At 44.1% G+C, this 26,725-nt stretch overlaps 1 protein-coding gene across 3 annotated transcripts in view; it reads right to left on the minus strand.

Moving 5' to 3' along the window:
- LOC133125752 (ski-like protein) overlaps positions 1-17,661 on the minus strand; it is a 33,661-nt gene extending 16,000 nt beyond the window's left edge. For all 3 annotated transcript variants that reach the window (XM_061237328.1, XM_061237329.1, XM_061237327.1), the window contains exons 1-2: positions 17,601-17,661; positions 14,116-15,451 (exon numbers count right to left, since the gene is read on the minus strand). In XM_061237328.1, the coding sequence (XP_061093312.1) occupies positions 14,116-15,291 (1,176 nt within the window). In that variant the 5' untranslated portion in view covers positions 15,292-15,451; positions 17,601-17,661. The remainder of the gene's footprint in view (positions 1-14,115; positions 15,452-17,600) is intronic.
- Positions 17,662-26,725: the final 9,064 nt, after the last annotated feature.

Consider the following 26,725-nt stretch of genomic DNA (forward strand, 5'->3'; position numbering starts at 1 on the left):
CCAAACAGCATTTTTGGGGAAAAGGAAAAAGAAGGAGGGACTGAGAGAGAAAAAGAACTGGAATCAGAGGGGGGACCATTTTAAGCCTCCTTCCCATTGTACCTCACGGATCACAGCAGAGTTTCAGCCCCATGCCGTGACAGTGACAGCAGCTCCCTCTAGAATAACAATAACTCTGCATGTATCACTACTGCACACACACATGGAAGCAAGCGACACGCACATACACACACACACACACACACAAAAACACACGCACACACACACATGCACGCACACATACACACGCACACAAAAACACACACGCACACACACATCATGCACACAGACACACACACACGCATGCACACGTGCGCACACACACATACACACCATTTTCATCATCGATTCAACTCTCAGAAAACAGCGTTTCGCTAAAACTGAAGAGGGCCGTTCTCTTAAAAAAGAAAAAAGGACAGGCTTCTTAAAAGTATTACAAGGAAAATCGACCTTCTAAAAGCAAGTGACCTACACCTCCAGTCTACTTCACAAATTATTGTCGATATTCAGGTTCTGCGGTTTCGACATCTCCCAAGTGTATATATGCGTGTGTGTGTGTGCGCAAGCGTGTGTGCGGGGGTGGGTTCCGCGTGGGCGTGCAGAGGGTTTGAGAGGAATCTCACTGCAGCAGAATGCAGAATGGAGATGGGAGGAGACGGAGAGAGCGAGAGAGCGAGCGTCAGAGGGAGACGGAAAAGGGGGGCGGTGAAATGGACGGAGGAGGCCGATGGATAAATACGGCAGACTCCATTTTCTCTAAACCGCTTTGCCCGACGTCCCCGTCGAGTCCCGCCGATGTCGAAAAAGAGGAATCCCAAAATAAAGGGAGAGAAAGAGAGAACAGGGACGAGAGAAGCTCAGTGCGCCGCATGAAATATGAAACGCCGTGTATGCGTGCGCGTTTCAGTGTATGCATACTCACTCGCACGCATATTTATAGACAGTCACAGGCACATGCACATACACACGCACATATATATACAGTATGGAGTGGGGGGGGGGTGCAAGGAAGGGGAAGGGAGAGAAGCAGGGAGAGGACAGAAAGAAAAGGACAGAGGGAGAGAGAAAGGGGGATGGGGATGGAGGGAGGGAGAGAGAGAGAGAGACAGAGAGAGAGAGAGAGAGAGAGAGGGGCACACTGACCCAGTGACACGCTCATTATATCCTTGGACAAATACATATGGGAACACACCTTGCCGGAAAACAGGCTTTATAAAAACGGGAGCTGGTCTCACCCAGCCCGGCACACAGCAGAGTGCTCTGCACGAGGCCTGCTTTCCACCGTCACTGCAGTAACCAGAGTGGAGACACTCAGCCCTCCCCACCTGCGCTCCCCGCTACCGCTACGTTCTCCCGCGCTGCTCCCCCCTCCGCCTGGCTGACGGTGCCTCCATCTCCCGGGACTTCACCCGCAGTACTGCCGGTGCCAGCTATCGCTGCGTTTTCACCCAGGTTCCTGTTACTTAGCGATGGAAGTACGGTACTTCATTTTCTTTCACTCTGCATTATTTTCCGACTGAAGTTCACTGGTAGTACTGGAAAAGCAATGACAGGCAGATAGACACACACATGCTCACAGACACAAACATATACAGACACACACACACACACATACTCCTGCATACAGACATACACGCAAGACACAAACACGCACGAACAGGCATGTGCATACACACACGCACACACACACACACACAGACAGACAGACAGACATACACACAGACAGAAGCACACAAGACACAGGCACGCGCACACACACACATACACAGATACCAAAACACCCAGACAGACAGACAGACACACACACACACACACACACACAGACACAAAAACACACACACACACACACACACACACACAGGCATACACATATACCGAAACACCCACACAGACAGACAGACACAAAAACACACACACACACACACACACACACACACACACACACACACAGGCATACACGTATACCGAAACACCCACACACACAGACATACACATATACCGAAACACCCACACAGACAGACACACACACACACACACAGGCATACACATATACCAAAACACCCACACAGACAGACAGACACACACACACAGGCATACACATTTACCGAAACACCCACACAGACAGACAGACACACAAACACACACACGCACACACACACACACACACACACATATACACAGACACAAAAACACCCACACAGACAGACAGACACACACAAACACACACAGCTGTAAACTCGGGTCACTTGGGTGTATGAGAATCACGTGTAGACAGCAGTCTTAAGAGTGCCCCTCCTGACCTGTCAGCCCGTTTTGTTTTGGTGACAACGGTAAGTGTGTCAGGTCTGATTAGACTTCACCTCTTCATTTCAGTCAGCCTCATAACCGACTTTAAAATGCAGCCTCCTGATAAAGGCGCAATTGTGGCAGCACGGCAAAGCCCCCATGGTGTCTTTTTCAACCTTGGCCAGTGGCCTGGCCCCATTACTACAGGCCATTTACCATCTGCAATGTGTGGGCTCCATTCTGGCTCAAACCTGCAAGTACTTCTCAACCACCGGGATACAGTTTACCAGTTAGAATTCAGGCAAATAAATCGTCCATTTTGGAAAAGCAAACATTTCACAAAAAGCAAATTCAATCTCAAACTCAAACTAATACATTGAATATAATAGTTACAAGTAATTCAAGGTGTAAAAGGTAAGGTGATAGAATTGCAGTTACACAAAAATACATTGCTTAACAGCAATAATAATTCTAGTAGACTGATGCTGGATGAGCGCAAATTGTTTAATATCGCATATTACTGCAGCATCATACATCACTGTGCTAATAAATCAACAACTAATGTCCTTAATGGCGCTAGCAGCAAAGATGATTTATTTATTAGCTTTCAATTAAGCACGATGGACAGTGAGAGGCGCGCATTTATAATGATGGCCTGAGGAGACAGGGGAGGTCAGACAACGCAGCGACAATGCAGCCAATCAGCTGCAGGGGGAGGAGTTTAAGTGGCCAGTTTAAAGGGATAATTCACTTTGGTACAACACAAGTAATTTCTTTTTGCAGTTTTTGGAGGTTTGATTAGCACAGAGTGAATATTAGCAATCAGATGTCCCTGCCCTTTGTCCGGCACCCATTCACTCTCATTCATTTTTGTGACCTCGCCAAAATTAATAGCTTTAAAGCAGACACTAACTACACAGGATAATAGCGCAATAATAGAGAGACTGCTGATGTCAAATTGTCTGCTTTTTAACATCGGATGCACAATACACAAATAAATTGGGGTAAGCTCCACAAATGTACTTGTGTTATACAGTACCAAAGTGAAATATCCCTTTAAGAGAGCAATAAATTGATTGGGACAACGGGGTTAAGGCTGCGGCTCTTCAGACGTGCTGCGGGAACGTGGTCGGTCCCGGTGAGTCAGGGCCTGACTGACAGCCTCTCTCCCTGACTCAGTGTGCCTCTGACGCATTCTCACGCTCTCTTTCACTCGGTGCCTCTGTCTCTGACTCAGTGCTTCTCGGCCCTGCTGACAGGCAGCTGTAGAGGAGGCTGCTCCCAGGCGCCTGCAGGCCGGGAGCACTGTTGTAGCACACAGCGAACTCGGGTAATATCACTCTCGCACACGCAGCACACACAATGGGGCGTCGTCTGGCAGTCGGAGGGTTGCCGGTTCGATCCCCCGCCCGGGCTGTGTCGAAGTGTCCCTGAGCAAGACACCTAACCCCCAAATGCTCCTGACGAGCTGGTCGGCGCCTTGCATGGCAGCCAATCGCCGTCGGTGTGTGAGTGTGTGTATGAATGGGTGAATGAGAAGCATCAATTGTACAGCACTTTGGATAAAGGCGCTATATAAATGCCAACAATTTACCATTTTACCATTTACACAATCACACACACACACACACACACACACACGCGTGCAGACACACGCGCACACACACAGACAAACATGCGGGCACAAACACAAAGTAGGCACGCACACACATAAAAGGAAAAACAAACACATGCGCAGACACATTGAAGTGCGCACACACACACATACACACAAATACACGCACAAATGCACAAATACACACATCAAAACACACAGACATGTACACATTAAAGGATAAACGCGCACACACACACACACACACAAATACACACACAAGTGCACGAATACACACATCAAAGCACACAGACATATACACATCAAAGGATAAACGCATACATGCGCGCATACACAAACACACACACACACACACACACACACACACACACACACAAACACACAAACACACCCCTCAGACAAAAGGACAGGGTGAAATCACTGCCTGACAGCCCCTACAATAGTGGCGATGCTTTTGAAAAAAAATCCAAAGTGCTCTGGCTCTCGGTCAATGAGCGGCGACAGCGTTCTGCCCCGCCTCCCGTCGGAGCGCTGTGGCGCTGTGATACAGTTGCCGTAACACCAGGGAAACGCTGTAAGAACACGGCATTACCAAGGACACCGCAGGGTAAATATACAAGAGGAACAGCGTGGGGTGCACCAACGAGCTTCTCTCCGCTGTACAGCGACACCGCTACGCGAAGGTGGGTCTGGACACGCGCTGCTTCTGCCCAGCGAGACAAACGCGCCCGCGTGACTCCACGCGTAGGCATTCATACACCCACGCAATCGCCTGACGCACGCTGCGCGTATCCGGAAACGTCCCTGTGTTCGGAAGACCATGTTAGCTCACGTGTGAAGGTCCGAACACCGCCGTAAAAGCCTGCCCGGTTCCTAGTCTCTCGTTAGCAACAGCTTCCCCACCACAAAGTGGAGCACCATTACGATGTCACTGTATGCTGAAATGGATCGCGTATGTGACTTGTACCAAGTTTTTATGAAAAACGGAAGGAATTATACTTTACACACAAAAACAAGTCTTTTTTTAGTTATTCGTCATTAAAGTTGTTTGGAACAAGGTGAGCTAATTTGGTGTTCGCAATGTGGTGAGTTTACTTTCCATGCATACATGGACACCTGTGCACGTTGACAATGCAATTCTATACACGCTGGCATCTATAACACACACGTGTGTGTTTGGGCAATATCCAACGTTTTACACACACACACACATACCTGTACAGTAAATGACTGTAAATGACTGTACAGCCATTGGTGTTGGGTCTACTCACAGTTTAAACACCACCAAAGAGGCAGGCTTTGGGTAGCGTGCGTTCACGTGTGCTTCACAGTCAGAAAAACCCACCCAAACCCCACATCCATAAATTAATCTATGTCAAAACAGCATCAAACCTTCACCAACCAAATTCTGACTTGAGAAATTGTCAACAGGGTTCTACTGAAGCTCTGGCCCTTTCTAAGGGTCGAGGGCCGGAGTACCAGACGCACAGAGGCTCTGTTCTGTCTGTAGTGAAGGGGTGACAGAGCGCAGGCCGGTGGGTGACCATTAGCAGTTGCTGTTAATGCATCTAACAAACTTCCTGTTTGCATTGGCTGGCCTCTGGTTGAACCCCTGCTGACCTGGGGTCAGTGCAGTAATCCAGTATGGAGCCCTAAGCCACTCTGACCCCTGTCAGCCTGCATTACCCAGCAGCCTGTCTGATTCTCCCCCTCCTCACTGAGTAACACACACCCTCCTCCTGCTTACGCAAGCACAGGCACACCAACTATCCTCTTTCCTGAGCTGAGAATTATACAGCTCTATCTGCATTCTGAGTAGTTTTGAGATATTGAGCTTCAAAGATTCCAAAAAGAGTTGGCTCCAAGCAGTTAAACCGTTTGCATTTGTTCATACTTTGAAACAGTATTTTTGTTTAAAATTTCACACAGGTATTTATTCACACATGCCCTAAAAACAACAGATTTATGAAACTCATTTTTGTCAGAAATGTCAGTTAGAACCTTTGTAGCTCATGCTTTGTAGCAAACGGCCCCAAGACCACACTGTAAACAGACACACTTCAGGTGTAAAAACATGCACATCTGTTCTTGCAGGTATTAAATACAATTTGTATGCGATGTGTACAGTACAGAGCCCACTGCCTGCTGGGACCCTGTCACTCAACACTGAGACCGACTTTAGAGGGGATCCACTGCCTGTGTGTGTGTGTGTGTGTGTATGTGTGTGTGTGTGTGTGTGTGTGTGTGTGTGACTGCGGGTGCATGCGCAAGTGCGTCAAGAATCTCAACCGCATCATTACAGAGGACAGAGAGAGAGTGAGAGAGAGAGAGCAAGCGAGAGAGAGTGAGCGAGGGGAGGGAGGGAGGGGGGGAGAGAGAGAGAAGGGAGGGAGGGAGGGGGAGAGAGAGAGGGGAGGGAGGGAGAGGGAGAGAAACAGGAGGGAGGGAGAGAGAGAGAGATGAGAGGGAGAGAGATGATGGGAGAAAGGGAGGGGAGAGAGAAAGCGTAAGTGAGAGACACGCACTGACCCAGTGACGGTCGGAGACCCAGTGACGGTCGGAGGATGCGGTGTGCAATGATTGGACGAAACCCAAAATTTAGCGAGTGAGAAAGAGAGCGAAAGAGAGGGGGGGGGAAAACCAGAGCAGAGGGTGTGGGGGAGGATGAGGGAGAGAAAGAGAAAGGAAAAGATGTGGGTGAGAGAATGTAGAGAAGAAATGAGAGAAGAAGAAAATAACAAGGAGAGTGGGTAGGCCGAGGAAATTAAGACATTTAAAAAAATAATAATAATTGAATGTATTTAGTAGAGTTCCTTTCCCCCGGAGGACCACACTGGGACGCACAACACACCCACTCCATTCCCCACTTATCACTTAATTAAAACAGCAAGACAGCAACACACAAGACTTTCTGTACTCAGAGGTTTCCTGAATTTAAACTGGGGATTTCTTTTTTCTGTTCTATAGGAAACCATTAGCAATAAAAATGCAGCAGCAGGTTATCTCATCCTAGGACAGGGGTATTTTGATGTGTCTATTTTGTTCTAACCATAATTGTAATCCCAGAATTTTAAGAAGCTGTTCATTATTTACCCTCTTAAATCACATTATGTCAGAAATAGCTATGTATGCCATTAAGAAAAATGCCCGATGTTCTTACTGGGTTACACTGCAAACAATGGCATAAAGAGGTAAAATACATTTTTAACTGATCGTTTTCAATAAAATTCAGGACTGAGGGGAATTGATAAGCTCTTAAATTCGGTTGGCACAGAAATGCAGGGCAGATCTTATAGTGGTTACACCGGGGCTTGAACCAATAACCTTCCGGGTCCCAGTTATGTACCTTAGCCACTAGGCTACAGGTTGCCCCGTAAGGCTCCACTAATGAAAGTTACTGGCGAACATTCCAAAAATAAGCACAAAAACAGTAAGTCACTTATGTTACGCCCGATCAATTGCAGCCACAGACCGATCGATAGCGAGAGGGCTTTCTCTCCCGGGCACACTGGAGGGATCCGTCATTATGATGAGCAGCTTATGGGCTCATCTGCCAGCCGCGTGTTACTGTCCCTGGCGCTTACCGCTAAAACACACCCAGGGATTATGAGCGCACAGAACCAGATCTAAGTAGTCTGCATGCATGCAAGTATGCGTTTGCGTGAGTCCGCGCGTGCGTGTGTGTGCTCATTTGTATGCACGTGTGTGTGTACGTGCGTGTGTGTGTGTGTGTGTATGTGTGCTCATTTGTGTGCTTGTGTGTGTGTACATGTGTACGTGTGTGTGTGTGTGTGTGTGTGTATGTGTGCTCATTTGTGTGCTTGTGTGTGTGTACATGTGTACGTGTGTGTGTGTGTGTGTGTGTGTATGTGTGCTCATTTGTGTGCTTGTGTGTGCTTGTGTGTGTATGTGTGTGTATGTGTGTGTCTGTGTGTGTGTGTGTGTGTGTGTGTGTGTGTGAGAGCTGGGGAGGGGAGCATGGAGCTGATGCCTCATACAGTACCTGTAACAAAAAGCACAAGCACTAAATTAATCTGACTGACTGTGTAATGGCCCCCACGCCACCGGCACCAGTCCTGATGACACACCCACCTTTTTTGAATCAGAGTCAACTCAATTCAGTACAACTGAACTGAACTCAAGTCAAGTCAAGTCAAGTCAACTCCAGCTGTACCAATAAAATGTAAGCAAATATAGTAAATGTAAGCTTTCTAAGTAATTCTGTTCACCAAGTGCTTCAATGCATGACTCCACCGCCCTTTCTACCCTCAGCCTGGGAGGCTGGGGCAGATCCAGCCCCCATTCCCCGCCAGGGAGCAGGAACCGGGCCGGACCGATACCAAAGCCCATGCCGGCCCTCCTGGCGCTTCTCCATCAGGTTATATCTCAAAACTATATCAATCAGCACGATACATCAAACTGAGCAACATAACTACATGTCCCAAGACCCCACGTTTCTCTCCAATGTCACGATGAGTGGCCTCTTCCCCTTTGCATCCATCTCATCTGTTTGCTGCTGATAAGATTGTTGGAGGGCAAAAATGTTGAGTAATCACCAGATACTAGGGCAGCACAATATATTCAATATTTATCATCATCGGGATATGAACATGTGAGACAAAAACATTGCTTGAACTACGGTGAGTTGTTTAAACTGATAAATTCCATTAAACTGATGCAATTTGTTCAATAAAAACATGTTGGAAAGAATGTATTTATTTTTTATTCAGTGGGCAAAAACTATTAATTGTCTGGGTGAATAGTAACTCGGTGAGCCAATTGGCTGGTTGAAGCAGTAATGGTTGAAGAAGGGGAGGACTGGGTTGCTCCACAGCCAAGCCCACAGCCAAGCTTGAGTTTAAGAATAAACTGTGGAGTGTGTTTAAGGATAAACCTTTTTAGCTTCAGGTATAATAGTTTTAAATATCTTGTATCAAGTTACATTTTAAGATTTCTAGAATGTGTAGTCTAATTCACACAGCAGAAATAAACTGTAGTACAGTTTGTGAAATTGCAGATTTATTTGTAAAGTGTGGTATGATAGCCAGGTCATGCAAACAAACCCTGGGTATGTTGAGATCCCTTAGTAATACACCCACATAGGCTCAGATATTTATTTTACTATAATACTTTTCAGAATTTCACTAAGCTTTTCTGGTGTATTGGAACAAATAAACTGATCTAAAAAGTGTAACCCCTGCCCATCTGCTCCTCCTTGCAGGCTGAAATGCACCACGCAAAATCAATAGAGTACGGAAAAGTATGGAACCCAAACAAATACTATTGGAACCCAGGTCTGGTTAACAATCCAGCCGCCGTTAGCACTGGGCTGCCCAATCCCCTTTGAACAGGACCAGAGATGGCGTAGACTTAAAAAACGTTAAAACCAAACCTGATAAATCCCATCAACCAATCGGTTTGAAGTAACATAAACAAAGCACTTGCTTTGAAACCAAGAGGTTGACTGTTACCACTTTGACTGTTAAACTATATTACATCTGTTTCCTGAACATGCACATGCAAAAACACTTCTGCAGCTATCTGACTTACTTTCTATTTGTTTGAGAAATTAGAATGGGACCTTTTCTTTTTTTGCTGTGAGCTGGACTTTTAAAATTTGTATTAAAAACATATATTAAAAAAAATAAACACAAAAAAAAGTCTTTGATGTTTACCCGCCTACCTGTCGTGTACAGCAGAAGAGAAAAAACAACTGAAGCGGAAAACCCCTTCCAGAAAAATAATTTGTGAAACCAGTACTTTCCCGCTGCGCTCCCAATTAAACGACAAAACAAAGCTGGGCTCCCTCTCCGCTCAAACGTGGCGCTCCTCAACCTCAGCCTATCAGAGAGGTTAACCGGCAGCCAAAGACGGTCTGAAAACACAGAGAGGTGCCCCCCATGCGTCCCCTAGTCTCATTAAAATGAAAGGAAAAACAGCAGGCAGACGGGAGGTGTTCGGCACATCCAGACTAATGTGTCACACTCATTACGCAGCGAGAGACGGAGAGAGGGTGGTGCGTATTTCGCTGAGGTGCATTACTTCGTCTCCGTGTTATGCCATCACTATTAATACTGCCATCGCTCCTCTCCTCTGGGAAACTTTACTGAAGTGAAAGAACAGACAGACAGACCCAACGAGAGAAAGAGAGAGAAAGCGAGCAAGAATACGCAATTGGGGCACCATACATAAATAAGTGACATTATTATTGTTACTGCACTGGCAGTGTAAAAAACGATTTATTGGTATTAAATTGTTTAACTATTAACTTGTTCCCCTTTCTCTCTGTTCTTAAGTGGTATTGCGGGAAAGCTCCGGCAGAACCTGTAAAACCTCCACGGGTGTTTGTTTTGACCACAACGCCAATGAGAATTTGAGAGGAAAGAGGGGAGCAGGAGACAGGGGGAGGAAAGTGGAGGAAAGTGTCCCGTAAACCACAACCATTACAGCCGCTCACACACAGTGAGTCAGCCTGATTAAAATACACACACATTGCAATACATTGTACCACAACCTACTCTACTGCTAGTAAAGCAGACCCTAGTCAATGGCCTTTCATTTCTTTCTGCTTAACTTGAATAATATTAGCCAAGTAAAAATACATTTTATGCCATTCCAGAACCCAAGGTCTCTTAACCAGATTATATGTGAGAGACATTGATTAGGACAGTACAAAAAGCAAAACAATATGTAGCTCATTTTAGCACTGAAGGTGATAATCAACAGTAAAGACATTCCATCACCAAAAACAGAGCTAATAGCGATTTATTTAAGTTAAGTTTCTTCAAAAGTATCTTCTTTTTTAAAGCTTTTATTTCACAAGGTTGAGTCAATGGATAGCTCAGATCTCATTTGCAGCGATGACCTGATGAATCACAGTGGAGAGGAAAGGCAGGGGTTTTCACAGTCAATCAGTAATCGAGTAGTCTAGTGATTACTCATTAGTAGTGGAGTAGTCTACTGATTACTGATTAGTAGTGGACTAGTCTACTGATTACTGATTAGTAGTGGACTTGTCTACTGATTACTGATTAGTAGTGGACTAGTCTACTGATTACTGATTAGTAGTCGAGTAGTCAACTGATTAATGATTAAGGTAGTAGTCGAGTAGTCTACTGATTAATGACTAGTAGTCCAGTAGACTACTAATTACTGATTAGTATAATCGAGTAGTCGAGCATGAAGCTGAGAAGGGTGGGTTCTAGAGATGTGGTAGGGACTCCACGGGTCTGGGAAGGTACACAGGAATGCGCCTCTCGGAGGACTCGGAGGCCAGACGACTTGCCAGATGACAGCATTTCCACCACAGACCTTGTACAGCTTCAGAGCAGAGGCCCTCTCTCCTAAAGAGAGACGGCACTGACCCGTTAACACAGCTCCAGCTGACACTCGACAGGACAGCAGCATACAGGAGCATGCTGGCAGAGGACCGTGATTTTGGTGCTTTTGGCTAAACACAACAACGCAATCAGTTAAGAACCCCTTGGAGCAGTCCTCCAAAAACAGCCAAATAAAAGGAGGGAATGTGCACAAAAACGGCCATGTAACAGCAGAGAGCCAGTGCTTTCTTCACCATTGCTTCCATCACCAAAACCCTCAACCGTCACCTACCACGAGACCTGCCAGCACTGTTAGTTTCCGGCTCATATCTTGGCGATTTCAGCTCTGCCAGGTAACGAGTGACCATCATTACCATGCTGGCCAATGTCAAAAACTCACTCCACTTTTCTTTCCCTCACGGACAGACCACAGATAACTGTGACGGAAATGAATTGTCACAGGCAAACTTTAGTTTGGGATATGTGCAAGTAGAGAGCAAATGTATTTCAATATGTTGCTAGTAGTCCCAGGGTTGCACAGTATTTGCCTGTTGGGACCAGAAAGGACTGGGATAGCAATGCTTCAGCATTTTTTTTTCGGTATGGTGGCCATTTTTCAACGAAGCCAATAGCGAGAGGTTTCTGAACCTACAGACACATAGAGATACATGCAGACATGCACACGGATGCACTGCAGTCCGGCAGCGAGGTCACAAGACGGTTAGCTTGACTCCGCGGCGACACCATAATCCCATAATGCCCTTTCAAAATCTCTGAGCACCATTTGGTGACACTGCGTTTTCAGAGGTGACATCTAAAGAACCAGGGAAAAGACTACTCACTCCACTTCACACTACGGCCCTGTTCTTAGAGAAAACACTGCTGGCACAGTAAGTGCAGAATTTCAGGGTGAATGCAAATACATTTCAAATACATTTAAATTGACAAGAGAGAAATTACTTTTGGGGCATTTTGTCAGAAATCAATCACTTTCTGACCTCACCCTTCCAGATTTTAACATTTTCTTTTCTATCTTAAAATACGTACATGCATAAAATCCTATTTTTTTTATATGTTAAAGGGTAGACACTTGCAGGGATTGGGACACCTCAGGTATTATTGACACACCTGTTCCCCATTAAACTAAACAGGTGAACTCAATAATAGGCTGAGAGGTGATAGGATGAGGTGATTTCTCCTCTTCTATATGAGAGAGTGCTGCTCACAAAGCATAAAAATGACTTGATTATTATGAGCTGCTGTTGAAGAGAGAGCTCCTTTTTGTGTGTTTTCAAAACGAAGAATTAAGACATTTACATTTTTACATACAATCCATTTACCAAGATGGATATTTATTTTATTCAGGAAATAAGCACTTTTGTGCAAATGGCAGAGGGATAGCTGAGAATCAAACCGTCAACTTCTGACTGAGAAGCCCATTTCCCTAACTATTATACCACAATACCACCCATTATAAGCAATTAAACAATAATGAACCTTAACATAAAATTAACGATCTGCCTGGGAAAAACATCTCAAAATGTCATTCAGTTTTGAGTTACGGCTCAGTGACCTTTGAGTGACCCACCCCTGCAGGTCATAAACAAGCCAGCTGGTTCCCTCCCCCCCTCCGCCCTGCCACCGCTCCCATGGAAACGGTCTGCACTCCGCCCCCTGACCCCTCGGCAGGCGAGACTACACGTGGACAGGGGCTATAATGCCGTCTGGGTCAACCCTGGTTGAAGAAAACACTCAAACTGCAGGAAACCTTCCTCCATTCTTTCCCTTCAGACTGTCTCAAAACAACTGACGGGAAAAAAAATCCCCCGCAGACACCCACAATGACTGTTGTTGAGCTGTCGTTTAAATCTTTGATCACGCCATCTGCCAGTACCACTTTCAAAACCCACATTTTTAACACTTGGCTCTAAAACTCCAGTCCTGTACAACGATGTGCAGGGGAATGTACATAAATACCAATAAAACTCACTTCCCGGACCAGATGACAAACTTTTTTTCTTTCTTTTTACAATCCACTTTCTGGGTAGGTGAAGCAGCCTGTGTTCCGTCATGGTTTTTACAACAAAACTGAGCCATCGGCAGGTCTTTTACTTTTACCCTCCGAACGCGTTCCAACCCTTGTTGTTGGACGGTCGACCGCGGCAGCCCTGGAGTTGGTACTGAAATAAGCTTTCCGTGCACAGTGCGTGCTGGAACCAGAAGCACAACGTGAGCAGAATCAAAAGCTGAAAGAAGGTCTGTGTTAAAGCTCCACATTCTACTGAAGCGTCACGCAGAGCAGCAAACATCACTGAACAGCAGCCTACAGTCGGATGAATTAATAAATGGAGGACCGAATGAATGACCATTCTGAATTTAAACTGAACCGTCTGTGACAGAGGAGGGACTGTGATGCAGCACCCTATATGCAGCCATTTTGTGTAAGAGCACCTCCCTTGTACAGGTGGAGGGGTAAAGACTTATTTGCCCATTATATACACAGATCACTAGATAGATAAGATAGATTGAAAGATCATTGTATTTATATTGCACTTTTCTAGACACTCAAAGCACTTCTGATGAGGGGGAAACTTTCTTCAACCACCGCCAATGTGTAGCACCCACGCACAGCTGCCATTTTGTGCCAGAACCACACACTCGCTGAGGAGGAGAAGGAGTGAACAATGTTTTGCCAATTAAATCAGGCGGCAGGTTGAAAGAGCCAGGTTGGGAATTTAGCTAGGACACCAGGGAGCCCCCAGAGGAAATTAGCAAATCTGGGGAGCACCCCGACTCAGTGTCCTAACCCCTCTCTCTGAAATACGGCAGATTAAGAAAAGCGGAAACGGCGCTCACCTTGTCCAGAGGCGCCCTCCTCAGCGGGCAGTGGAACTTCTCCTTCACCTCCTCCAGCAGCCGGCGAAGCCCGGCCTCTCTGGGCGTGCCCAGGTGCTTCCTGCCCAGCTGCAGGTAGCGAGCCCAGCGCGCCGAGTCGAAGCCCCAGTGGCAGGTGCGCTTGTCGGGCGAGCGGTGCGAGTGCATGACAAAGCGCGCCGGCGCGAACAGCAGGTGGCACTGCACGCACTGAATGCAGGGCGCGTCCGGGTGGCTGTAGAGCTGCGTGGCAAACACGCCCTGGCACTTCCCCAGGCACTGGTGCTCCACCCGAAAGCTGCTCTCGCCCTCCCTCAGCTTCCCGCCGCCCCCCCCGCCAGCCCCGCCCGGGTTCAGGGCCGCGCCCGGGCGGAGCAGGGCGTTGCAGAGGCGCTGGGCGTCGGTGAGCGTGATGAGGCCGCAGGAGGGCGCGTTGAAGGGCAGGATGCCCAGCACTTTGAGGACATGCAGCTGCTCGCTGTCGCAGCGGGAGCAGTAGACGTAGAGCTCGTCGCACACGGCGTTGATCTGCTGCAGAGAGAACTGCCTCAGCACCGAGTTCAGCACCTGGGGCAGGCAGAGACGCTTCACCCCGCCCACCATGAAGGAGGTGATGGACTCGCCCTCCAGGAGGGAGTGCGTGAGCTCCGTGGAGCTGTCGCAGGGCACCAGGAGGGGACCCCCGCCCAGGACGGGCGGGGAGGGCAGGGGGGCCAGGAGGTCCTGGGCCCCGCGGGCTGAGAAGGCGGCGGGGCCGCCCAGAGAGCTCTGGCTGCTGAGGGTGAACTGGGCCAGCGTGTGCTTGAGCCCCGGGCTCAGGTCCAGGGCCCCGCCTGAGGAGGGAGCCGGGTACTGCTTCCCGCTCCTATCGTCCACCTCCTCGGACCACTGCCTCTCGCCCTTCTCCCGGTCTTCCCGCCGGCCCTCTTTCTTCTTCTTCTTCTCCTCGACCTCCTCTTCTTCCTCTATGTGTTCTTTCTTTATCTTGGGGGTTCTGAAGGGCACCTCCAGGTGCTTGCGCTTCAGGTTAATCTCCGCCATCACGCGCTTTTTGATGGGCGCGTCCGCCGGCCTCTCACGGCTCGGCCTTTTGAGGTTGCCCTGAAAGGGCGCCGCCTCCTGGCACAGGGTATTCAAACCGGTCTGAGCGCCCGCCATCTTAGGCTAAGAAAAGGGGTCCTCTGCAAGATGAGCTGAATCCTTCTGGCGTTTTTTTTTTTATCTTGTAGTGCTTACACAATTTTCAAGTGCCCCAATGACACGTACATGTCGACGATAATGGCTTGTATAAAGTTTTTTGTTGTTTTGTTTTTTTTTCCTAGAGAGGAAAAGAAAGATTTTCCACATCAAGTAAGCATTATTTAATCCAGTCACTTATCCACCTATTGGCATTTTAACCCACCCAACATGTCAAGGTTTCTTACAATGATGCATAGTGCAAAAATAAATAAATAAATAAATGAATAAATAGTTATTATGATTCATCACGGTGATCCTGGAAGTAAGACCAGATTTTCAGACCAGAATTTACTTATCAGAACACATGACCTCATATTACTGAGCAAGTGGCCTTTACTGGGGCTAATTTCCATATCTTCTACTTGTAATAATGCTCATATATTCCCTTGGCTGAAAACTGGAGGTCCCAGCTTGCAGATGATTGAGCCAAATTCACTCGTCAACGTCACCTTGTTCAACAACGTTCAGTTAATGGTAATGTTACTGGAAATACAGGCTAGCTGTTCAACAAACCATAAACTATTATGAAGAAATTAAGTTAATTTCAAGAATTAGTACAAACTTCGCAGGTACTCCCCCACATGTTAACAAACGCGGCTCAAACCACAGATCATATTACATTTACCGTAAAACACCCATGTAAAAGAGAATTACAACAATAACACAGAGACTCCAGGGGGTTGTCTAACCAGTTTAAGAAACTTAGCGAAAGATTAGGGTCCAATTACGCAATTTCCAAATCTAAATATTTCCAACTCAAAAGCTTTCATTAAAAACCGTAAATTGTTTAAAATTAATTACATTTAAGCATATTACCTCGTCAGAATGCATGCCTTAGCCCACCATCAGCCTATAAATCGCCGGGTCTGTGACGATTTTAAGGCAAATATCCAATGACTTGAAACACTACAGATTAAAAAGATCATCCACCCGCTGACGTCCAGGACGGTCTTCACTACCGATACTTTCCAGATTAATTCCAGAACGAAGAATCTAATCGACCAACCAACCGCGCAAATTCGGGGCTTATTCGCACCAGATGTTTCCCCTGAAACCGCGGTGAAAAAGCCAGCCTAGCGTCATAATGAACATAGCCCTTATGGCACCCGGCACTGTGCGTAAAAACACTGAGCGCTCAAATTCCTGACAGAGAACGTTAGCTTGCCAGGTTGCCAGACTTCATCATTCGGAGAGATTTTGAGCCTGCTCGCCGCTGGGTCTAGGTCAATAATTAAATCCCCACTACTTAGTTTAGTTGTGGTCCTTTGTGTATACACAAATTAACCTCGCTCGTTTCATAGTTTTTGCATGCTAGACTATGTATTCACATGGTGCTACCCCCTCCCCAAAAAACGTGCGTTGATGGAGATACCGTGTTTTCCTTCCACCCCGCCCCCTAGTATTAGCAGGAATGAGGCTCAGACATCCCGCTCTAGTTATTCATCTCTACTGTCCGTGCCCCGTACCCCTCCCTCTGCAAGCTCTGGGATGCTGGATTCGCCTATTTAACTACCGTTATCTAGATAATAAATGACATTCACAACCACGACTAGTGGTGAGCTGGTTTGATCTCTCGCTCACTCATCCCTTCGCCAAAATTACCCGATTACTCGATGTTGAATGAGGGTATCTTCAAAACAAAATATCGCCCCCAGTAACAGAGGACACCAGAATGCAGTCAAAGAACACTCATTTAAAATGCAATGTGCTACAAGCTTAAAGGACAATTAATGGAAAATGTAACTGGCTAGCAACGTCGGATAACGTTATCCATATTGCAAGCTCACAATCAGGCAAGATAGCCGACCAGCTAGCTAGCATAACGTTATCTTTCCACCCATTTTTTCTGCAAAAAAAAATCATCACAAATGCCATTTTCCAACTAAAGCAACGGTGCCAAAATACCCAAAACGCACTTTTTTAATAATGTTGAGGCTAGATGGTTAGCTAACGCATGTCTTTGGCATAGCCATGTTTGTAGAATCACGTTTCCGATATAAAAAAATAATTAGCTGATAGTTCCCTACACACCCTCAGAAATCAGCAACGTTTACTGGCTAGCGAGCTAATGTTACTGCACGTTGTTTACAAGCTTAGCCTGCCAGCTAACCGGCTTAGCACCTTTATTTTAATTCCTAAATAAGCTAACCAGCTACATGCTTTATAACCCTCCCAATGAACTACTGAGCGATGTGAAAAGTTACTAGGTAGCAGAAATGATAAATAACCTTGCCTGCTTCAAGAAATAGCTTCGTCTCCTTCAATCGGTGTCCGCTCCGCTCTGAGCCCGACCATCCACAAACATTCAGGCACCCAGACACACCACACTATGCACAGACACGTGACGTCACTCCACAATCCACTCCAACAATGTACGTCACGCATGGTCGGAAACAGTGCGGGGGTGTCAGTCTCGCAGTCTGGGTTCGCTCTGACCCAGCCGTCAGTAAATGCGTTTTGATGTGGTGTGTTTGAGTCCTGGTGCTTGACGTGACCTCTGCTGCTTTTGAAGTTGACCCATTTTAATAACGCTATCAAAGAAAATGCAACGTACCATGGGTATTCTGTATCATTAATTTTGTTGACTGATTTTAAACTTACATTCGGAATTTAATTGGCAACACTTCAATATAAAGTTTGCGAATAACCTTTAGTGTGGTTGCTTGAACAGTTATTTAGCTGTAACCAGACTAATTAAATAGTGAGCTGTACCATATTAAAAATGTACCAATGTAACCTTAGGACCATTACAACCTATTTGGTGTAATGTATGACCAGGTGAATGAGAAGCATAAACTGTACACCGCTTTGGATAAAGGCGCTATATAAATATAACCAAACAGCTCAAACTAGGTTTTAAAACAGCTGGTAGCTAGTTGACCAGTTCAGACCAGCTCCTAGATCGACATGGTTCCCTCTTGTGGTTACGTTCTCATATTTTTGAATGCAGGCTATTACTGTATATTCTATGCCATGGATTCATTCATAATTGAAGCTACGTGGTTAGTTCGTTTGCAAAGTGTAGGCTATTAAATAGACGGTTATGGTGAGACCGATAAAGTTTTATTTCTGGTATTGTTAAAATATTACTTGTGTATAAAGTAGTTAGGCAAACCACTTTTAAAGTAGTAGATGGCACTTTTGCTAAGGCTCTCAAACCGTTTCGCGTCCCGAATAAACAGCCTTAGAGATTCCCGTCAGTAACAATGTAATATTAAAAACGTAAAGTTGTTTAAAATTTTCCCAATTTGCTAGAATTGCTCCCAAATGCTGTTTGCTTCACTAACATCAAATTCTGTTTGGATCTTATGTCACAATGTGTCAACAATGAAAGACGGGATATTATCAGCGCTAGTGCAATGTAGCGCTAATGTAATGTAATGTAATGTAGTGCTAAAACATGAAAACATTATTCATTTATTTTTTAGCGTAGGTTTTGTGTACACTGTATGTACATTCTCTGACATAAATTTGTTTTGTCTCAAATGTATGAATGGTACAAACCTCTTCTTTAATTTAAGTCTTTAACCATGTGTGTGCAGTAAACCGTTTTTGAGATATTGACACTTTTATAGGACAAGTACAAAATTGGTGGAAATTGGCATCAGGGGGGCAAAGTGGAAAGGGTTAATGGAACTATTTCAACCATAAATGATAAATAAATGTTGAATTAAGTCTATTTTTTGGTTTTTCGCACCATCCTCTGCAAACTGTTCTGAATGAAAATCCCAGGAGATCAGCAGTTTGAGATATCAAACCACCCTGGCACCAATAATCATTCCGCAAAGTCGCTGAGATCACATTTCTTCCCCATTCTGACATTTGGTCTGAACACTTGCTGAACTCTTGCCCATGTCTGCATGATTTTATGCATTCAGTTGCTGCCACATGATTAGCTGATTAAATATTTGCATTAACAAGCTGGTGTACAGGTCTACCTAAAATCTACTTAAGTGCTTACTGAGTGTAAGTCCAAAAAAGTTTGCATATGCATATATATATATATATATATATATATATATATATATATATATATATATATATATGTATAATGAAAGTCTATGAAGCCTGTATACGTCTATAAAAGTCAATATAATTTGCTAAGGTATTAATAATCAATTACTAGGTGGTTACTATGCATTTATAACAGCCAATCACAGAGGTGAGGTGTTACTGTGTCATTGTCAAAGTCTGACGCATTAATTATAATCCAGATGTTTACACATCAGACCTAGATTCAAATACTCTGTTTTGGAATCAAATATTTTCTGCAGTGGAAAGTACACCTAGTGCAAATTACCGACAAGGAGTACCATATGAGTGGGTAGTTTTTGGGATTGGTTCAATTGCAGAAAAGAAGCTCAGAGCTGCTCAGTCACTGTGTGTTCAATTCATGGCAGATTCTTATGAATACAACTTTCCGACTCTGAAATAAGCACTTGAATGGCCCCCCAAGTCGAAGTTCCAAGTGGGAATGATACCAAGGGTGATACCGAAGTTTACGAGTTGTGATGTATCTGTATAGGAGAAGTGGTGTGGCAAGGAATTGTGGGGACCACAGTCTTTGTTGTAATATGTTGTAGGGTCCTCGTGCGGGCCGGCAAATAACGTAGGGATTTTATTGTCTATGAAATAGTGAGGATGACTATTTGAAATGTATACATCTCAGTCCTCACACAGGGCGCACAAATTGTGTGGGATATGGCCCTCCCTCCATGCTATGTGCACATTGCTAGGATTGATATATACAGCGTTTTGTGCTAATAATCTTAGCATAACTGCAAAAAGTAATCAGTCCCATAAAATTACTATTTGAAATATCTAATGACAAATTTAATATTTTGAGTAATAATTAAAATAACCAAAATTAATGATTGAACATACAGATAACCTGAAGGTTGGAAGTTCTTCGAAAGACTGATTTGACTCGGCTTTCATGTCTATGTGACACCAAAACAGGCACCCAGTTTAATAAAATATATTTATTAAACAGATGCACAAACACAGAACAGATATGGGGTTGAAATAACAGGAAGTTAGGTAGGGTAAGGTAATGAGTTTGCTTGTGTGCATGTGCACATAAGCAGATGTGTCCTTTGTACAAAGGAAAAGTAAAAGTAGCTAGTGCAGGCTTATGTGGCGGAATAAATGAACGGGTATCACTCGACAAAGAGGGAAGCGTAGCTTCAACTCAAAGTATTTGTCACGTTTCAGGTCTGTCTCGCCATGTTTTATGTTTATTCATTTTGTATTAGTCTTGTATTGTCTTATCATGTATCATGTTAGTCTAGGTTCGTCATGTTGTTTAGTTATGTTTCGTTACGATTTATTTTCTTGTCATGTCTAGTTATGTTTTCGTACGATTATATTACCTGGTTATGTTGAGTGGTTATCGTCTTAGTTTCGCTTTGTGTCATGTTTTGATTTATGTTTATTGTTACGTTAACTGGTCACGGTTTATGCATACACTTTTACATGTTTTTCCGCAAACCTTGCGTTCCGCCTTTTCTCTCTCTCTCCTTCTGTCATTCACTCCCTAATTGTTTCCATTTGTCTATTTACTAAAACTACTAACGCTAGATCAGGATTGGGTAGAAACTAACAAACTAATCATGTGTTCATGTTACCTTACGTTTCTCGTGCATGTCATTTACTAATTTACTAATGCTAGGGCAGGATAGGTTTATTACTAACGATTACTAATCTCCTTGTTAAACTTGTCTTCCATCGCACCTGTTTTCCATTTTCTTGCTACGCTCTAACTAATTGTCTACACCTGTCTACACCCGCATTTATAGCCCAGTCGCGCAACTGCTCACTGCGAAATTGTCTGCCTCTGTTTACCACGCAACTCTTGAGCATTTACTACCATTGATTACACGTTACGATCCACGCCTGTTTACCAACCATTGTTTATTGATTTCTGTTTTGTGACCATCGTTTGTTTTTTGACTACGTCCTCGCCTACCGTTTTTGTACTTTTGCTTCGCTGATTGTTTCATGGTACTCCCGCTTCGCCCACGACTACGCCTCTGCCTGCTGTCCGTCTGTTCATCTGCCCCGCTGACAGCTCTCCTGCTACCGGACCTCCCTGCACGTCTACCGACTACGAGTTTGCCTCTTCCTTCGGCACCGTGCTTTTTGTTTGTTTACCTTTTGTTTGGCTGGATCTACGTGTATGGACTTTGCTTGTGTTGACTACTCTCCTGGGATTCGTCCCGAATAAAGCCCTGAGGGGTCTTTATATTACTATTGTTTCTGAGTCGTGCATTTTGGGTCCAACCCCCACGCACCCGTCTCAGTATTACTATACATGGTTAGTAGGTTATTCACAACTACCAGCTAAGTTAGTTAGGAGTTCTGACTGAGAGTGTTAAAGTTGGCTTTGAGGAGCAAGAGGCTCTGTGTAGCTTCACTCTATACACGCGAAAGACGGCGAACCTATTCACGTAAACAACTAACAGACTGCATTCAAATGATAAACAAAAACAAATATTCATTACATTACAAGGCATTTAGCAGACGTTCTTATCCAGAGCGACGTACAATGAAGTGCAGATCAAACACAGGAAATATAGAAACACAGATTCAAAATATCAGGTAAACATCATTGTTTAGTCTTGCTGAGTTCATACACATTGCTGGATCCAAAAGACTGTGCTGTCCCTGTAGAATCGGCGATGGTGCTGAGAATCAATGTCCTGGGGAGGTACGCAAAGCTTGGGTGTTCCCGTGTGCTGCGTGATGTCGTCTAGTCTGTTTGGTTCTGAAAGATGTCCGCTAGGTGTGTCCATGAGGCCTACTGGTGCGCTGAGGATAATTTGGCCCCTGTCCAAGTGTCGGGAGCAGGCTGAGGCAGTTGCAAGAGCGTGAAGAGGGTGAGAGGGCCAAGAGAGAGAGCAACTAGATGTCATGCCAGGGTGGACGTCGCAAAAGTGTCCCGTGGAATCATGGGAAGTGTAGTTACATGGTCCCTACAATGCATTTTAACTATGTGGTGTGATTCCTTTTAATGTTTAGGAGGGTAAAGGTGTATCCAAATGCTGCCTCAAAGTTTGTTGATATCATCGGGCACTGCACTGAGTGCAATGAAAAACAGTCCATTACCAGTGAAAAGATCCCTGAGATTGACAAGCCAGTGGTGTTTACATAGATGATGCAGAATATTGATGAGAGTCTCCACACTGGAAAATCAAATGCATGTTATCTGGACATCTAACAGCACGAGTGTCCTCTGGGAAGGTTGAAAACAGCCACATGTCGGTGAGCTCCTGTGGCTCTCAAAAACATGGATGGCGACCATATCAAATCTGCCCACATTAACAAAAGCCAAACAAGAGAGGGGCAACAAGGAGCTAGGAGACAGGGACCCCATTCTTTCACTTCAACTCCTGAAATACAGTGTGCCACACAATGGGAGCATACATGACATTGGTCCTGATAAGTTTATTTGCCATTTGCAATGGACCCCATCTCAAATGCAACTCTACAAGTCACAATCAAAAAACTGAGGCACCGTTGTGAGTTTTAATGCTACAGGCACAGTCGTCAAAAAACTAAAAATACATTTGGACACATCTTCTTATACCAGGGAATTCTCTCTTCACAAGGAGATAGTTCAATTCATACTCCAGTGGTGCAAATGCTCTCTGAACGTCACAACATCGATGCCTAGGAAACTGGCTTTCAGAATAGCATTGGGCAGGAGCAGTTGTGCCAAAAGAAGCAATATGTGATTTCTCGCTTGTATTGTTGGGGGTTCTTGTCAATGCCTTTACCACACACCCTGATTTGAAGTCCTTCATAAATTCATGTTTTGGTGTGCTAATGGGGAACGAGTTATCAGAGCTACCACCTGGTTTTATAAGAGTTGATGTCACACTGCATCAAGTTGATCAGCCAATATTATCTGTTATCTCAGTTATCTCAGAGACATGCAAGACACAACTGAAGATAAAAATTGTGGAGGGATATGTCCCGATTCCTTCCATCAAAGAAGATTTGGAAAAGGTTGAGACCAATGAATCCATTCATGCATGCAAAACAGAACTGAAGAGCTGGGTGACAGACATTTTTGAGGAGAGCAAGATACTTGCTAAGGATGATGGTGAATGGGAGAATTTACATTTCCTTCCCGAGCTAGTCCCCCATGTGATAAGAAAGGCATGCTACCTGCCTCTCTGGACAGGCATAATGGTGCCTCACTTTAAAAGTGATAACATTACTGCAAGCTCAGCCAGTGTTGAGGCACAATTCAAGAATCTCAAACATGGTCTCTTCAAGCATGAAAGCTTACCTATTCGAGTAGACCGATTAATTATACATTGGATACATTGAGGGAAACATGAGGCTTTCCACTGCAGCTGTAAACATTTCAGCATACAGCGAGAAAGGTCCAAGCAGTATGGGAAGTACCCAAACAGGAACATGTGATGGCAAAATATGATGAGTACCCATCTGGAACCTGTTGAACATTTGCGAGGCCTTGGTCTTCCACCAAGAAAGAGGAGGCTGGCTTATATTACCCCTTGCCCTGAGTGGTTACATAAAAAATGGTAACTACCCGGTTAAAGTCGACAAAAAAAAGTAAACAATACTTGATTCCTTTTGCCAATGTCTCTGTTGTGCATTCTGTGATAGTTAGGCTTTGGCAATTACGTCAACAGAGAAGAACACCACATTGGAATGTTTCATTTGGTTAAGACCATTGCCACTAAGTGAATGGTATGGGATGCTTGTGTCCAACACATTTGAATCTGTGCAACTGAAGTCGGGCTCTGAGCAGGTGGCGGCAGAATGCCTTGTTTCTCATATCATCACAACAACAATGAAACAAGTTACAAGTGTGATTAAGAGTCAGTGCTCCTCCCCACACTCCAGTCTGAGTATGGGATATTCAAGGGAGGTCCCACTCCTTTCAGTCAATGAAGGTATTCTACAGGCAGGAGTGAATACGCTTCTGCCTGCATTACAAGAAGGGCTGTGGCCACTGAAGACACCTGAAGAGTGCCCAGATAGCTTGAAAAGTAAAGACCCTTCGTCACAGAAATGAATCTGCAGGCATTCAGACACACACAACTACACTAGTCGACAACTGCTGTACAAAGAAACAAGTGCAGACACTACCCTGGGTCTGAATTTCTGGTCAACTTAACAAACCGTCATTCACACTACAAGGAATTGTTGCATTCATAGCAGGACCATTAAAGGATGCTCTTGGACACTACGTGGCCTTCTAAGATGCTCCTGCAGAAATACAATAACATGTTGTGTTATGGTGGCATGGATGGTGCAGTGGGTAGCACTGCTGCCTCACAGCAAGGAGGTCCTGGGTTTGAATCCCGGTCAGCCAGGGTGGAGTTTGCATGTTCTCCCCTTGTATTCCTGCCTTTCGCCCAATGTATGTTGGGATAGGCTCCAGCAACCCTGTCCAGAATAAGCTGGTTAAGATAATGGATGGATGTTGTTTTATTCACAAAGATAGCTGAAAACTCTCGTAGCATGATTTGCCATTACAGTATTTTCTGAAGCCTCTCTTTTCCTACCTGAATTTAGTTGTGCCAGTGAACTCCACCTGCTAAAAGAAAATTGCTTGCATGTGTGACTATACAACAGGACAGACACAGTGTTTCTTCGAATTGTTTTGAACAATTCATATTTCTGAGTCAGATGTTCAAAATGGCAATTTTAGCTTAAAGTTACTGCCATAGATCTCATCCCTTAAAGGCATAATTGTTATGTTTTTAATGAAATAGGCCTTCACAACCAGTACTGCTACACATATGGTTTATGAATTCAAAAACTGTTCTACCATCAGTTATGAATGAAAAATGCTCTTCATCTAAATCAAAGCATAATTCTAAAGTTAAAATGTTTATTTTGCTTTGAGGAACATTTAAACATTCAAGTATCTCATGAAAACATTGTCATTCATTATAAATCATACATGAAATCGCAAGCTTTTAATTATTGCAATATCTATTTTTCATTGTATGCCCACCACTTCTTTGGAGGACAACTTTACAGTGTTACACATTTGATTACAATAAAACATTGCATATACATATTGCATACTTCTTTTGTAGTATGATAGTCACATTCTTTCATTCCAGTATATCTGACTGTGGTTATAATTTTTGACTTAGAATTAAAAAATGATTGTGTGTGTGGACATATGTGCACGTAACTGCATGCTTGTATAAATATGCATGTGTGTGTTGCAATATTTTTGCATATTGATAATCATGTACTACTCTTGCACCTGATCCATCTGGGCCACCAAGGGATGGGGTGTAGGCGGTGTATCCCTAGTTGTCCCAATTGTAATAGATAGGGTACAATTGGGAGAAAAATTGGGAGAAAACAGGAAAAATCCGAAAAAAATAAAAAGAGTGAGTGAAAAGAAAACTGTTTTCAAACAAATGCTCATAATTAAAAAAAAAATAATAGAGTATTTATAATCATAGACTATATAATCCTATGAACATTGAGAAACAGTATGAAACACTGAACAGTTCGATGTATAATGTGTATGTAATGTAAAAATTGAGAGTAAAAAATGTCAAAATCGGAAAATCTGAATTTAAAGTGAAATAATTCCAAAAGTATAAAAGATATCAATAATTAATAACACACATCTCCTAAGCAAGCTGAACAGTTTAAAGTTTGAACGAAGTTCCTAAGTCAAAGTATGCTTTAGTAATTAGGTGCCAAAAACTATGGAGAATAAAGAATAAAGATTGAAAAAAGAGTGGGAATAGCCCACTAATAATAAGTATGCAAGAGAACAGAGTGTGGTTGCTGAGCAACCATACTAATAATAAGTATGGAAGAGAACAGAGTGTGGTTGCTGAGCAACCACACTAATAATAAGTATGCAAGAGAGCAGAGTGTGGTGGCTGAAGCAACCACACTAATAACATAGCCAGCCAAGTATCGTTAGGTGAATATCTAAAGTTTTGCCATTTTAAACTGGTCACTCTCGTTAACCTAAGTCTCACTGTTGCAATTACTCTTTGGTGATAAATATAACAAAGGGCAACCTTGTACACACTCATACATTTTTGCAAAGGAAACCAGCTATTTAAAACTCTTAAAGGCAGCACAGATGAAGACAAAAAATTAATAAAGGTATTGACATTATAATTTTAAATAATGCGACAAGTGCTCAGTTTTGTGATTTTCTGTTAAACCAATGGTGGTTTTTATCCAATGGTGGTTTTAATCCAAGCTTGCCATCATCTCTGTTGACAGGTCCAGATGCTATATCCTTTAGTTTTGCTTTTATCTTTAAGCTGCTGCTCAGAATAGGTCTACAGTAGATTTTGATGATATCTAATAGACAATTTTAGTT

Source organism: Conger conger, chromosome 4 (genome assembly GCF_963514075.1).
Source record: "Conger conger chromosome 4, fConCon1.1, whole genome shotgun sequence".
Taxonomy (NCBI): domain Eukaryota; kingdom Metazoa; phylum Chordata; class Actinopteri; order Anguilliformes; family Congridae; genus Conger; species Conger conger.